This window comes from Macaca fascicularis, chromosome 8 (assembly GCF_037993035.2).
Source record: "Macaca fascicularis isolate 582-1 chromosome 8, T2T-MFA8v1.1".
Taxonomy (NCBI): domain Eukaryota; kingdom Metazoa; phylum Chordata; class Mammalia; order Primates; family Cercopithecidae; genus Macaca; species Macaca fascicularis.
The window spans coordinates 31,330,042-31,346,496 of NC_088382.1; the positions used below are offsets into that span (position 1 = coordinate 31,330,042).

A 16,455-nucleotide genomic window follows, 5' to 3' on the forward strand; every position below is an offset into this window, starting at 1 on the left:
GGTAACAGAGCTGATGAGAGTTTAATCGATGCTTCTTTTAAGGGTTTGAGATTTTTTAATTGGTTTTTGGTGCATTGGGTAATTAACTTCTCAGTGATCAGTTTTCTGCATACAGTCATCCTTCAACCCACAGAGGCCCTACCTTAGGCCTCTGCTCTCTTCCCATGTCCAGCCATCCATGGTATCCCACACCTCTTCATTCATTTTCTTCTTAATTAACTAAGGACATAGAGAGGAGCACTGCCCCAGGTGTAGTCCTGAGATGCTATCTCATGTTCCTAAATGCAAGAAGGCTGTTGTGTGCCTTAAACAAATTGCATGTGTTAAGCTGCTTTGAGTTATAGCGCTGTCCATGAGTTATAGTGCTGTGGCCATGAGTTTAATGTTAATGAATCAGCTATATGTTAAATAAGGTGCCTTTAAACAGAAACATGCATTAAACAATGTTATGCATTGATCAGTTGAAGATGTTTTAGGGGCTCACAGGAACCTAACCCTGTATATCCCCTGTGGACAATGCTTTAGTATTCACTAATTCAGTATTCACAACAGCATAACTATCATGGATAACAAGAATTAAATGTATTTGTCATGTAATGGGCACTAACACTGGTTGCCAGTGACTTTATCAGATTAATTTTGTGCCATGTATGATAATGTTTTAAATTTTAAGTTTTATGTATTTCTTATATGTGTATATATATATAATGTATAGCCATATATCTAATAATTTATATATTTGTGAGTTCTTTATAAATTGTTTTAGGGTAAAAAAGGGCATTTGGAAGACTTTATGTTTGGCTTGTACAATCTGAAACAGTAAAATTTTTAAAATATACATACGTTCCTTGCCAAAATCAACCATATTTTTTACTTTAATAGCCTTCATTTAGCGTCACCTGATTACTAATTTTAAAATGTATTTGGTTTTAAGAAAATTATAGTTCCAAAGATAGAAATTTATTTGACCAAAAACTGTAAGTAAGCCATATATGCAAACTCTGGTCACTGTAATATATACATTTTATGTCACTCTCACTTTGAACCCTCCAGTGTGTCTTTGCCTTAAAGAATTTTGACTTATCTTTGATTTATATTTATGGCAACTCTCCTGGCTTCCAGAGCCTAACAGACTTATTTGTATAGCTTTTAAAGCTAATTGATTGGCTTTTGATACTTTTGCTGGAGGAATATCTTATTAAAATCAAATGGATGAATTAGCTAATTGCATTTAACATTTGAAGGGATAAGTGAAAAGAGGAGGAAAAGACTCAAGTTGATTCAAAAGCAGAATGAGAAGAAAAAATAATTGGCATATTCTCCACATCTTTCCTCTGATCAACCACATAGGAGACAAAACAAATTAGAGACTTGTCTTTGAATAGGAAGCAGATGTGCGGAGCATATTCTTACTTCAGATTTTGTTAACTGTTTTATCTTTAGATACTGATTTTTGTCTAGAGGAGAGTGTTGGAGCAACTAAAATGGAACTCATAACTTCAGCTCTTGATGGAAGTTTCCTTGATGCCTGGCACTTTATGCTGTATTAATGCCAGGAAACAAATTTTATGTCCTCGTATCTTTAGGCAAGCTGTTATTCCTCTAATACATAGTCACTTTTAACTTAGATTTTTGAGAAACAAGGAAAAAAGATTTATTCTTTGAGACCAGTTGTTGGCTAAGGCAGGCTTTTGAGCATCCCAGTTACTTGTCATTCAGCAGCTGTGTGGGAAAGTGTAAGCTACATTGTTGAACAAATTTCATAAAGGAAAAAATTTATGTCTTGATTTATTTGGTACAAATGTCTCTTTACTCAAAAAATCTTTACAAATGGTTATTGGGCATTCAGACATTTGTTTAGCACTCTGTAGTCTTATAAAGTGATTTCAATCAGGTGCCTTTCACAGAAACCCTGAAGGTCAGGGGAAATCATAATTTCCTTGATGAGAAGGCTGAGGCGTAGAGAAGCTCCTTGTTCGGAGGCGTTGCCTCTGATTTCCTGGTCAGATTCATAAGTTTCTTGCTTTTTTGTTTTTGTTCTTTTTTATTTTTTTAATATCCTTGCCTTACTGCTGTGGAGAATGATTTCTATTTTGCAACAGCTTATGTTTTTCTCCTGTGTACAGGGATATTCCAATGCCTTTAGTCAGCTCAGGAGTAGAGCATGGTAACCTGAGAGAGCTGGCACTTGCAAGAATGAAAGACCTCGGAATACAGGTAAGAGCAAATATGGTGGTCAGGCCACAGCTGTTGAGAAAAAGAGGAATCTGAAACGCAGACGACTTTGCTGCTATCACCCCTAAAACCAGACATGCGGGTCAGGTCAGAAAGTCCCCAGATGTTGAAGGCATAGTCACTGGACCATGTCGGAGCTGAAGCCAGTGGTGCAGAGGCTGCCTCCTGTTCCTTCATTCCCTTCTGCTCTCTTCTGCCTGCTCAGATTGCCAACTGCGTGCTCCATTCCAGTTTTTAAAAACAGTTTTTCTTTTGAAGTATTAGGAATTCAGTTATAGACTGAAGAAAAAGATGTGATTCCTGAGAAGAAAGTATAATCATTTGAAAAGACAAGGATTATGGGCATGAAATAATTGCCAAAACTGCTATTGCCCCACATATACCAGTCTCCCATCCCTCTGGCCATTGAAATCCCTTCTTTGGTCACAGGTATTTACTAAGCATCCCCTCTGTGCTGGCCCAGGATGTAAAAAGAGCCCAAGAACCTGCAACTTAACAGTCTCTGTGGGAAATTCTTAAGTCACAGGAAGGTTTGAAACTCCAGTACTCAGGAACTTCTTAGAGCTGCTAAAGCAATAAACCAAGAGTGGTGTTGAGACCAAGGGCCGACTCCTGGGCTCTGCCTTCAGAGATTCTGGATCAGTAGGTTGGGATGGGACCAATCTGTTATCCAGCACTAGGTACATGGTTCTCATGCACAGTTCAGATGTGGGCCACACTTTGAAAGACATTATTCCAAGGATTGCCTATGGTGTTTGTGGACTTACCTAAGACATTTTATTCTCTCACTCAAATTATTATGGAGAAAATTTTTCAGATTGTTCAAGGGAGAGTTTGTGAACATTATTGGCATATTCTACCAAAAAAAAAAAAGTGAAGAATTTTATGTTCCAGAAAAATAGCAAATGCATTTATAGTAATTAATGGCACCAAACAAAATTGTGTGCCTGCTTTGCCTCCCAGACTCCAGCTGTTCATGTTCTCCATCTCTTCTCGCCTCCAAGAAGGCCACTGACCTTCAAGAAGGTCAAGCTGACTGACCTGGCCTGGTTATCCCAACAATCTCGTTGTCCATCCATCTTCTTTAACCCTCACCCCTCATAAGCCTTGTTAGCCTCTGTTAAAGTAAGCTAGGATTGAGTCCAAAGGCTGGAATTCAGTCATAGCCAAAATATATCTAGTTCCTAGAGGCAACATCTTGAGCAGAAAATAAGCACACACCAAACTCTGCCTTTAAAAAAGCATGCCAAAAAAAAAAATAAAGAAACAGCATGCAGGTGTTCATTAAGAACATGGAACAGTAATACATTCCCATGCTAGCTACTATATAGAACTACTGTAGTGAAAGGACAGCAGCTACATTCAGTAGATTAATAATTACAGAGATCGATCATCTTCGTCTGCTATACAGTTTTTGTTTACTGGAATTCATGGACTCCACATTAGCAAAGTATTATCTTGAGCTAGTTCCTGGGTTGTGGAAGTAGCTTTAATTTTCTACAACTGAATAATGAGCTCTTATTTTTCTCTTGGAATTATATACATGTATAGCAGTCCTTCATAAATATACTATTAGTAGAAAAGCTTACGTGACATCATCAAATTTCCCACAGTGATCTTTTCTCACTGGAAGAAAATGTTTATGGTTTGTTCTGTAAGGGGGAAATACACCATAGGATATATAATTGAATAATTACAAGGATTTATAATAATGAAAAGGACTGTGTAATTGTAAATGTCTGGTAGCGTAGCATGCACTGTGGGTCGTAGAATAGAAGTGAGAGCCACATCACAGATGCTTGGCCATGCAGACCAGGCATTGCATTGGCATTGTCTGTAGGCAGCTCCATGCCTCCTCAGATATTCAAAGAGCCATTTGTGGTTGTGCTTCAGAGTATGTAATACACGACTCTAGGTTCCTTCTCCCTCCCTCCCTTCCTTCCTTCCTTCATTCCTTCCTTCCCTCCATCTCTCCCTCCCTCCTTCCCTTTCTTCTTCTTTCCCTGCCTTTCTTCCACAGCGCCCTTCTTACAAAAAAAAAAAAAAAAAAAGCCATCTTCAACATGTACTTTTTGGATATTCCTAAAATGATACAAATACGGTGATGCTAAAAATGTTAACTGCCATAAAATGGAGAAGGTTTTAAACATTTAGGAATTTACTTTTTACTCTTTATATACATACTTCTGGATTGTACTTTCAGATAGTTATATCCCCCAGGCAAACCTGTTTCTTACTCTTATGACTTACATTCTTTACTGCTAAGATTATATTGTATACTGATCTTTTTTGAATTCTAAATTTATTTTAAAAGCAATACTGTACTACTTCATACATTCCTACTCTGGTTTCCCCTATCCTCAGATTGATTAAAGGTGGTTTTATTTTGAAATTCAGCTCTTTTATCTCATTATAAGTTATGTACAAACTTAATTTCGAGCCCAGGGTTTGGTGGAGAGGTTTAAATAAAAATAAAGATTGAATGAGTTACCAGTTTTATATTTGTGCCCTCCCCCTGCCCCGCCACTTTTCTTGACAGTGTCGAGATGTGAGAACCAGAGAAGTTGGAATCCAAGAAATTCATCACAAAGTACGGCCATACCAGGTTAGTCTCTTCATGTCGCAGAGGGCCTAGGTACTGTCCTTAGATCTTTGCCAACCCTGCGCCCACATGTTCTTAACCAAGGACAGAGCCCCAGAAGTGAATAACTAAGAGCAGAGACTAATCAAGGATTAGATACCGGTGTCAAACCATGAAAGCCAAATAGGAGAATTCTAGAAGAGCCAGGTTAGGAAAACAAAGTCTGAACCTCATTCTAGATTAGCACTGTTCAATGGAACTTTCTGCAGTGTTGGAAATGTTCTATGATCTGGGCTATCCAATATCCCATATGGTGGTGACTGTTGAGCCCTTGAAATGTGGCTTGTACAAATGAGGAACTAAATTTTTAATTTTATTTAATTTTGATTAATTCAATTGTAAATAGTCCCCTGTGACTACAAGCTACATTTGGGAAGAATGTAGTATGATCTGCTTCTCTCTTTGTGTGTAACTATTCAGCTGTTGCCCAATGGTGATAAGCAAATGAATAGATCAGCCCTTATCCACAGGCTCCACAAAAATTAAGCATAATGCCTTAAGGCATTCATGGTATGTAATGAATTAACTTCTCTCTTATACTTGTATAATGTCTAACTGTATGCCAACTTTTCTGCAGGATTTGATTCTCTTGTGGAGCCCCATTTGCGAAAGGCTGGAATAGATGATCTCTGCATTGATGTTTCTGTTCTCAGCATGAATTAGTTAATTGACATTTTTCACATGTAGGACCTTTTGAGAGAAAAAGCAGACCCAACACAATTTGCCAAATTCTTGTGCAGTTCAGTTATTTAGCAAACATTGTTGAGAAGGAATATGTGTTAGTCTGAATTGTTCATCTTGCTCTGGGTACAATCTGCTCATCTACCGAGTGTTTCTGCATGTGGCCATGTCCATGTGTATACTTTTCTCTGTGCATGCATATTGTTACATATGGCTTCTATTTAGGAAAAGTACAAGAGCCATTTGTACAATGAGCTGAAGAGCCAAAAGCCTGTGCAGACTGCTACCACAAAGCTTCCCCCCAAAAGCTACCCTCCGTGATTGAATTTTCTTTAACATTTTTATCCCATAAATTATGCATAATATTTTAAGTGCCCTGTGGGAGGCCATACTTCCTTGAAATTTCATCACGGTGCCAGTGACCAGCATCACATTTTTCTTCCCCAAAGGTAGGTTTCAGTGGAGGCGATAAGATTAGAAGGTGAAACCCAAACCATTGAGCACCTGACAGTTTTGAGACAAAGGGGTGCTCCTGAGAGCTACGCATGTGACGGATTTTGAAATTTTACATTAGAGACTCTTCATGGGGAGTCAAATGCGTGGAAGCCTTTACTGAGCTGGATCTCTGTAAGAGTCTCAAGGTTAATGAAGTTCAAGTATTTGCGAAATTATACAGTTGTTTTCCTTTTATAATAGTCCATGAACAAGGTATGAACTTTAATCTTGGTGCTATTTGAGAGTAGACAAGTAAAAAGAAATGTAATTAGTGATTATTCATTCCTTATCCCTAACTAGATATTAACCTAAATAAATACATACAATTACAAAATGAATTTGGTTCTTTAATTTTGAATAATATTTTTTGTGGCTTTTTACTAAACAGGTTGAACTGGTAAGGAGAGATTATGTTGCAAATGGTGGCTGGGAAACATTCTTGTCATACGAAGACCCAGATCAAGACATTTTGATTGGCCTCCTACGATTACGCAAGTGTTCAGAAGAAACTTTCCGTTTCGAATTGGGTGGAGGTGTCTCCATAGTACGAGAGCTGCATGTGTATGGAAGTGTGGTCCCTGTGAGCAGCCGGGATCCTACCAAATTTCAGCATCAGGTATCCTGTATTCCATTTCTATTTGGCTTGTAAGAAACTGCCTAAGTAGGAAAAGAGAAAAGGAATGGGGTGAAGAGAGGAGGAAGAGCCAGAGGAGGAGGAGAGGGGAAAGAAAAGCATAGAAACAGACGAGCCAGTGTTTTAGTTGTTCAGAGATGTTTTCTCCCCAGATTGTATCCTTTTGGGAGGAAAGGACAAACTGAGATTCAGTCAGTTGGAACATAACAAATTGAACCACATGGAATTGGTATTTTTTTGAGATAGAGTCTCACTTTGTCAGCCATGCTGGAGTGCAGTGGCATGATCTTGGCTCACTGCAACCTCCGCCTCCCTGGTTCAAGTGATTCTCCTGCCTCAGCCTCCCTAGTAGCTGCGATTACAGGTGTGCACCACCATACCTGACTAATTTTTATATTTTTAGTAGAGACGGGGTTTCACCATGTTGGCCAGGCTGGTCTTGAACTCCTGACCTCAGGGGATCCACCCACTTTGACCTCCCAAAGTGCTGAGATTACAGGCATGAGCTACTGTGCCCGGCCTGCAGTTGGTATTTTTGAAAGTAAGAAATTGTCTAATACTGGCAGTCTCATATGGGTCAGCTTATTGTGGAATCAGGTTAGATGGTGATGGGAAAGCACTTATGAAACACTTCCTAAGGTTAAGCCATATTATACATAGGGGAACCCTATTCTAACCCCAGACAACCTACCTTAATAACTCAGTTCTTAAAATTTCCAGAAAATGTGTTAAAATCTAATGGTGGATATGATATAAGCTCCAAAATTGATGATTTAAGAATTTTGCCTGGTTTCTCAACTCTTAGAAAGTAGAGAGGTGGCCGGGAGTGGTGGCTCACACCTGTAATTCCAGTACTTTGGGAGGCTGAGGCAGGTGGATCACCTGAGGTCAAGTTCAAGACCAGTCTGGCCAACATGGTGAAACCCCGTCTCTACTAAAAATACAAAAATTAGCTGGGCATGGTGGCACGTGCCTGTAGTCGCAGCTACTCGGGAGGCTGAGGCAGGAGAATCGCTTGAACCTGGGAGGCAGAGGTTGCAGTAAGCCAAGATTGAGTCAGAGTGATCTTGCCCAGTGCAGTGAGCCACTGCACTCCAGGCTGGACAACAGCGGGAGATTCCATCTTAAAAAAAAAAAAAAGTAGAAAGGTGACTAAGAAATTAAAGACATATTGCCCCAGACTTCCATCATTTAGAGATTGCCTAGAACTTACCTAAAAAGAGACAGAATTTGAGAGGGAATTACTGTCTTCCTGTGAATGGATTACATCATTCACAAAATGCCTTTTGGTAGCTCTTGTTCAAAAGTTACGCCTTTTTCAGTTGTCTACTACAGTATACCTTTGGTATGAGTGAATGGTTTCTTATTCCTTACTCCCATAAGTGGGCTTTTTCACTCTTATTTTAACAGATTTTAGCAACTACTAAAGTATATAGCCTTCTTGTTTCATGGACCCCTCTTAATGAACTGCCTTCCTTTTTAATTCCCACTCCTCTTTGTTGCTCTGTGCAGGGATTTGGCATGCTGCTGATGGAGGAAGCAGAAAGAATAGCTAGAGAAGAACATGGATCTGGGAAAATCGCTGTGATATCAGGTAACTGGGGGAGGGTGAAGTTCATGATTCCTTCCCATTTTGAACTTGGCACCACAGTGAAAACTATGTTGGTACCCTCTTGCCCCTGTTGATGGTTATTACGTTCAAAATGGAGCTGAGCTGACTGGCGAAGGACTTGTGCTCAAACAAAATTTACAAAAGCAGTTTAGTGGAATAGAGCTTTCCGAGCACTCTGAGAGTCAGGACCTGTGACCCATAACCCCTCTTCTGCACTCTGTCACACTGGTCAGCATGGTTGCCTCCTCCCTGTGCTGTGCCTAGTTACTCTATCTAAGGAAATGGAATTTGAGTGTTTTTCACTATTGTGGAGATTATCACTATTGTTCAGAAATTAAAATAGAACCTCAGTTGCCAGTACAAGCTGTTTAAAGGCCAAATTCTTGCTCTTTCAATTTTCTTCTCAGTAACTTCGATCCTGGGGAACAGCTTTCCCCTGTTTGGGAGTAAAAAAATTTTCCCCAGCCCTCTTAGGGTCCCTGGCTGGGTCTGAAAATTAAACTGACAAAGGCAGATTAACAGGGGAAAAGCATACACATTTATTGCATATAAATTTTATGGAACAGGAAAGCCTTCATAAGGAAATAAAGACCCTAAGAAATGGCTGAACCTGAGTGTTTTTATACGAGTGCAAAGTCATGAAAAAATATGACAGGACACAGGAGTAAGAGCTAAGGGTGAGAAATGGGGATGTTTAGCAAGGCCTGTACATTTAGATTCCTCAAGGTACCCCCTCTGCCTTCAGCGGTGAAGATGTTTGTTTGCTCCAGGTGGTGTGAGGGCACCTCCCTCATAAGCATCTCATGACCTGTGTCGGGAGAAGAAAGGGGAAAGCCAGAGGGTCCTTCCTGCATACGCCATTTTCTGATTCCTTCACCTTAAGATACTCAGTATGCCAAGGCACCGTCTTTTGGGGTAGTGTGTTCTGAACCCCATCAGGAGCTTCCCCATTTCTTATCTAGGACAGCAGGTCACTGGGGAAGTGGGCATGAAAAGGAAAACCCAGTACAGCGTGTGTGAGTGGAGCAAGAAATGACGTAGACCCCTTTCACATCTGCTGTTCCGTAGTGAACCCTTACAGAAATCACTGTTCCCAGTAGAAGCTAACAGGGTAAGAGCCATGATCAAAATGTAGGTTATTTTTCACCCAGCATGTTTGTTTTCCCACTCGAATACTACAACGTTCCTAAAGCTCAAATACGCCTTCTGAGAACATCATCTCTTCTGAAAATGAAAGTTGAAATTAGGTTTTTTTTAAAAAATAATAATAAGTCATTGCCAATCAGTAAATCAATACCCATGCTCGGGTTTTAATGATTTTAATTATGAAAATGTAGTAACTCAGGCTCACTTATAATCATTTAGTGTGGTTGAGGTTTTTGGCATTATCCAGACAGATTCCTAAAAGCTTTTTTTTTTTTTTTTTTTAAAAACATGTCCAGCTTTATTTATTTATTTATTTATTTTCTGTTATCTTTCACAGAAAGAAGAGGTAACTAAACCAGGCTCACTTGATTGGTACTGTTACCTGTAATAAAAAAAGGTTTACTTCTCAACTGTTTAACCTGTGGTTGATCAGATGTAGCAGGCAAGGGCCAGACTGACTTGGAACCCCTCTGCACATGCATCTGTGTAGAGTTGATAACACCTGAAATTTCCATGGCCCCTTTTGTCAGAGCACTGTCAGTGTTCTAGTAAAGTGCTTGTGAAACTTCAGTGTGCTTACAAATCACCTGGAGATCTTGCTAAAATGCAGACTCTGACTCAGTGGGCCTGGGTGGGGCCTGTGCTCCCAGGTGATACCTACGCCGTCTTCAGACCACACTTTATACACAAGCAAGGCTTTAGTCTCTTTCAAGTGTATTCTCTTTTCAGTCACTGAGATAATCATAACGCTCTGCGATTCTGGCAGTGCTGCACTCCTGGAGTCTGATAATAGTCATGCAACTTTCTGGTGTCTGTGGGAACCTAATCAACGTTAAAACTGAAGAGCAGGCATATTCTATCACTGCTCTGCATTATTTCATCTGCCTTCATGACATCTGTGTCTTTTTACAATGTTGCATGCAGAGAGGACCCCTGACTTGCCTGAGGTCATATCCAATTGTTCATAAGAGCCTCAGTTTCTGCTTTTTATGAGCAGGGTGATTTCCATTTTCTAAGTGGAAATCGGCATCTGTCCTCTTTCTGGCATATCTATCTCCCTAGCTTTTTATCATAGTCTAAATAATAGCTCAATTTCAGATCATCTGCATGTAGAGTTTCTCAAATAACAAGAAGAGACTTGCTCAAATTAACAGGGAAGAACCTTTCTCTTGTTGGCTGGTATGATCGATCTACTTCATTTCTATACAAGGGGTTTCTTTTGGCCAGTGGGTTTCTGTAGGAACAGTTCTGGAATGCCTTCTTGGGACTCTAGTGAGTTCAGGAGGAAGGATGCCATAAGCATTACTTCCTGTCACCCTGCCTGGAAGCCCCACCATTGCTCTCTATAGGGAAAACTATGTAAGCCTGGACTTTCTGTTTGACTTAAGCACTGGTCACCCTTCAAATGAAAGAACTAAGAACACTTGCTGTCTGGATGATGCATTTTTATTTCTCCAATTGAGTAATCTATTACTGTTCTGTGTAAGTTTCTGAATCAGATGCTGGAGAAGTTAGTCCATTATTCAGAACTTCAAGGAGGGCAAATGTGAAGAGCTTGTTATTATATCATGCTTTTAATGTTGTGTTTTTCCGGTTTTTGCATTTTGACTTTGGTTTCTCTGATATGAGTACAGTGTTGTGTATACATGTGTTTTAGTTTTTTGTAAATAGTCAGTTATTCTCCATAAATTAATCCTTAGAATGAAAATCTCTTTATGATAGTGCTGGTGTCTGTGGGCTGCATTTTGTCAATGTTACCTCATTGGATTAGCTGAGAAGAGGCACTGATTTGGGTGGGGGGATGGGGGTGGGGAGGACAGGTGGCCAGGATTCCATTCCTGCTTTGCCAGTAGCTCTTCTTGTGATCTAGGATAATTTTACTTGCTCTCCATGGGCCTTTATTTCCTTATTTTAAAAAAATGGATGTGGTTATCTTTTACAGTTCTGACTCTAGAATTCTACCCCTTAGTATCTTCTTTAGTTCTCAACATGACCAATTATGTTTTCCTGATTAAATTGTAGGTAGGACCTTTTCTGTGCCATATTAAGAGACTCTGATTTCATCAGTAATAGATATCAGTCTCATTGTAAGTTGGGTGTTTGCTGATAAAGATGTTGATAGTTTCCCATAGGTAATTAATCCTAGGCTTTGTGAATGCCTATTAACTTAGGTCACAACTGGCAATACTGTTTGACCTAAGTGTTTACTTTTTTCCCAACCTTGTCCTCAGTTTGTAAATCCATCCTTGTTCCAGGTATGTAGGCTTTTGTATAAGTTGTACACAGTGGTGGCCTAGATGTTCTGTCCTGGCATAAATAGTAAGCTTGAGTAAGGGAAAGACAGAATCATTTATCATTTTGGTTATTCTTGTGTAAGAGTAACGCATTTAGGTAGAATTTTTTTTAATTGCATTTTGATTCATTATGACTTCCCTTCATCTTGCCAGCAGATTGTCTCTGTAACTTGGGTTTATAATCTTGGATTCAGCCTCTAAACAATATTATGAGCTACACAGTAGATCTGATTTGAGTCACTATAGAAAGACTCTGGGTATTCTTTTTTCTGTATTTAAAAACAAATTGGTTTTTTATCTGTGCTACTTCAATAGACTTTGTTTATAGGTATACACTGTGTATTTTATAGCAGATTATCTTTTTAAAAAGATGACTACCTTTATGGCTACATGAGAAAATGGAAAACTTTCTCGTGTATCAAAATCAAACAAAGCAATTTCTTGAAAGAGAGGCCTTTAGGTTTATTCTGTTTTTTTCTTAGTGAACTGTGTTTTAAAGTGAACCATCAACTCTAAATGTGAAAATTAAAGTAAAAATGAAATGTTCAGTTTCATCAGCATCAAAATCACCGTGTGTTGAGGGGTCACATATGAAATGAAGAGACATATGAAAAAAGAAGACGTGTGAAATGTCACCCTGCCCTGTGTGAATGTTCGTGTTGGGCTGTAGGAAACTCACCCACCTTCCCCTCATTGATTGTCTTTGACTGCAGAGGAAGATAAGTTTTCTCCTTACTTAGACTGCAGATTAGTTCGTAACTAAGAATAATTACTTCACAGTAAGAAAATATTCTTTTTTTACATATTAAAATGGACAAATCAGTGTTATGAGAACCACCAGTTTATAAAATAATGTGTAGGCAAAAAATAACAGCTAATTGCTGCCAAATATCTAAGCAATTAATTAGTCCCTATTAATTCCAAGTGATATCATTTGCCAGCTTAACCCCTATATCTTCTGTCAACACACATCTGTTCAAGGTTAACAAATTATATTTACTCAGAAACCATGATGTTTATCTACTTGGATGATCAGTATTCTTTCCTTTAAAAATGTTAACATGAGCAGTTTTTGTGTCTCCTCTCTTACGATGTAAAGTACAAGGAATTATACTAGAGAAGCTAACCACAACATCTGAAATGCCATCACTAATAATCACCATGGAAACGGAGATCTCTGATGTCACACTGCCTGTACCATTTCCAAAAGGGCAAATATAACTGTGATAGTCACTATTTAAAAAGCCATTTAACACCCCCAACAGAATGAGTTTTTTTCTTCTGGCAATTTTGGCTAGGTATCAGATCCAATCGTGTGACTCTTTCAGTTTGCCAAGCTAATTGCTATGCAGCAAGATGACCAACTATTCCCCAAGCTCCTCTGACTACCTTCATCATAAGCACTATTCTATTTGTGTCCTTTCAAGTAGAAAATTAATATGGCCATTGGCCAAGAATCGTACAAGGCCAATGGATCGCACAGTGATGGTGAGAAATGAGGAAAATGTCTGAATGGTCGATGACAGAAATCACTGAAGTCAGAGACTGATAGCCATTTTGTTTAAATCTATTAAAAAGCCAGAGAAGGGGAGAGGAGAGAAGAATTTAAATATAGAGTGATTAAACGAGTCACTATGGAGATGAAATCATCCTTAATCATGAAGGTCTTAGTTATATCATCCTAAAACTACATCACAGTGCCTCCTGGTCAGAAAATAAATGTACTTGTGCCTTATACAATCCAATATGGCTTTCTAGGGCTGCAGTTAATGGTCTTGTTTGCCAGAGCCACTGATTAATAAAATCATATGTGGGCAGAAAATAGCAGTTGTTTTGTTGAAACATTTAAACTATAAATGGTTGAGATCTACTTATTAGATCTTCACCTGTCTCCCAGGCTACTACACATCTCCCTCAGTTTCAGGTGAAGGTAGTTTTATTCCTTGCATTATAATCTGGTTGACAAGAAGGGTACATTTGTAACTAGGTTTGTCTGAAAATGGACTCATAATCCTTACCAAAATGCCCGGAAAAGCATTTCTTCATTGTAGTGTATCTATTTGCTAATGGACGCAGGAAGCCGGCCAAATGCAGACCAGTTTGTGGCACCTGCACGTGTTAGTCTAGGGCTTCTCAGAAAGGAAGGGAAAGAGTGTTTGCCCTTTTGTACTCTGTGCTTTAGTCCTTTACATCATTTATCTTTGTGACAAATTATCCCCTAAATGTCCCCTAATTAAATGTACATTTTCTGGGTTTTGTATATTCCTCCGTTCCATTTCGGTATTCTAACAATGATCATATGTTTCTTTTTTGGTGTACGTTCCAGTAGTATTTTTAAAATCATTATTAATATCTTTTTAAAGACAATAGATACAATATGAAGTATTTCTTTACTATAATAACTCAAGTTCAGCATCATTATTAATCAGACTGGAATTGATGACATGGAATGCTATTTTGCTAGATAATGAATTAGCCAGATGTTTGCTAGTTGGTGTCTTGCAGCCACACTGTGGCAGCATTGTTGCGTAGCTCCGCCCAGGAATCTGTATTCCATGACTTGACATTTACTCATTTGAAGGTGAGTCAGGTACCAGTTTGTAGTACACCACACATCAAGTGCATCAGACCATCTCTCACTTGGCATCACAGACTATGTTAATTAGTACACATGTTTTGAATATTATTGACTAGGCCACTAACGAGTTTCTACTGTTTGGATCTTGGAGGCAACTGAATTTTTGTGACGTTTCCCAGGCAGAAGCTAGTGATACTGATTTGGAGTGGCTGATTGGCATTTGAAGAACAGCATTTGGCAAATGCCGTTGCTAATCCCAGGTTCATGCAGTCCATCCTCTTACGTTTCAGAGTGTGTACATTGAGATCTTGTAGTCCAGCCTTGCCAGTGTAGACACACAACACATTTGTAGACTTTCTCCCCATTCTTGTTCCTCTTAGTTTATGGATATAGGGAATGACGGTCTTATGCTTTTGCTTAGGAGGAATAGGGTTATATCATGTGATTCCTAATAACATTCCTGAAAGGTCTGGGAGCTTTGAGATGAATGACTACCTTTATTTAAAATTAGACACTTCACAGGCTTTTTTCTGAGGAAGCAAGCCCTCTCCAAAAGCAGCCTACCCTACACTACTAGCTGTCTCTCAGAAAGTCTGTTTTAATATTTTGTTGCAATGTTGATTTCTTATCCATGTAACTTTAATATGAATAGTACTGTTCTTTTCTCTAAATATTTGACATTGTCTTAATTCATTCAGTTTGATAAAGCTTTTCTGTTTTAGATCTGTTAGAGGCAGGGATTTGGCAGGTTCTTCTTTGGGTGAACAGGTATTATTGAATAATGCTGGAAAGTATTGGTGCTGCCTTCCTTAGCAGTAACCAAGATACTAGTTTTGTGGAGCCTTTTAGTTTAGAGATTTCTGATTCCAACAGAACACATGCAAGGAATTTCTTATTCTTTAGTTGGCCTGCCTTAAGCTGTTGTCTCTGACCAACAACTCACATTTCTAAGACAGTGCCTGTTAGACTTCGAATGGTAGTTTGTGGCCATGGGATCATTTCCTTATGCACCCCATCCTCTAGTCCCTAAGCAGACCACTGTCCACTTGTCCACTATTCATGAATAAATTGCTGGGGTTCAGTAAAGCAGTCCACATGCCCCAGATCTCTACATGTATGATCTGTTGCCTCACTGCAAATCCTAATAATTAGTGTTTGTTCTGATTATTATTATATAACATACCACCCCAAATTTTAGTGGCTTCAAACAACAGCCATTTTATTTGCTTAATGATTCTGTGGGTCAGAAATTCAGCAGGGCATAGAGGGGATCTCTGTTCTGTGATGTCAGGGGCCTCAGCTGGGGTGGCTTAAATGGCAGTCAGTTGGCTGGGATGGTGTGTCTGAAGTTTCCGTTCTGACTGAGGCTGTCCACATGAGCAGCTTGGTTCTTGTCCACGTGTCTGCTCCATGTGGCTTGGGCTTCTTAATAGCACAATAGCTTGGGTTCTAAGAGGAAGGAGCAAAGGCCTGGTCTTAGAAGTCCTAGAATGTCTATATTAGTTATCTGTCATTGTGTAATAAATTACCCAAAAACTTAGTGGCTGAAACAACAAGCATTTCTTATCTCATGGTTTCTGTAGATCAGGAATCTGAGAGTGACTGAGCTGGGTGCCTCTGGCTCAACATCTCTCACAAGGCTGCAGTCAAGGTGTCAGCTGGGGCCATAATCATCTCAAGAGTCCATTGCAGCTGAAGGATCCCCTCCCAAGTTCACTGTGCAGTTTTTGGCAGGCATCGGTTCCTCACAAGCTGTTTGTCTTGGGGCTGTGGTTCCTCGCCATGCTTCGTGGGCCCCTTTGTAGGGCTGCTTATCGCATGATGTGACAGCTTGCTCTCTCAGTGGGAGTGATCAGAGAGAGAGCCCATTCAAGATGGCAGCCATGGTATTTTTATAACCTAATCTCAGAAGAGTGTTAATGAGTCCAGCTCACCCTCAGGGGGAAGGGATTACACAAGTCTGTGAATACCCTAGGGGGTGAACTTTGGGAGTCATTTTAGAGACCGCCTACCACAGTGTATCTTCTACCCTGTTCTGTTGGTTGGAATCACTGGGCCAGGCCAGATTTAAGGGGAAAGGAAGTGAATTCTATCTCTGTAAGGGAGAAGGCAGCCATCTTTGGATGCTGTCAACTGTAG

At 39.5% G+C, this 16,455-nt stretch overlaps 1 protein-coding gene across 3 annotated transcripts in view; it reads left to right on the forward strand.

Moving 5' to 3' along the window:
• ELP3 (elongator acetyltransferase complex subunit 3) overlaps positions 1-16,455 on the forward strand; it is a 104,317-nt gene that overhangs the window by 66,666 nt on the left and 21,196 nt on the right. For all 3 annotated transcript variants that reach the window (XM_005562939.5, XM_005562938.5, XM_074000571.1), the window contains 4 exons: positions 2,127-2,217; positions 4,775-4,840; positions 6,441-6,668; positions 8,199-8,280. In XM_005562939.5, the coding sequence (XP_005562996.1) occupies positions 2,127-2,217; positions 4,775-4,840; positions 6,441-6,668; positions 8,199-8,280 (467 nt within the window). The remainder of the gene's footprint in view (positions 1-2,126; positions 2,218-4,774; positions 4,841-6,440; positions 6,669-8,198; positions 8,281-16,455) is intronic.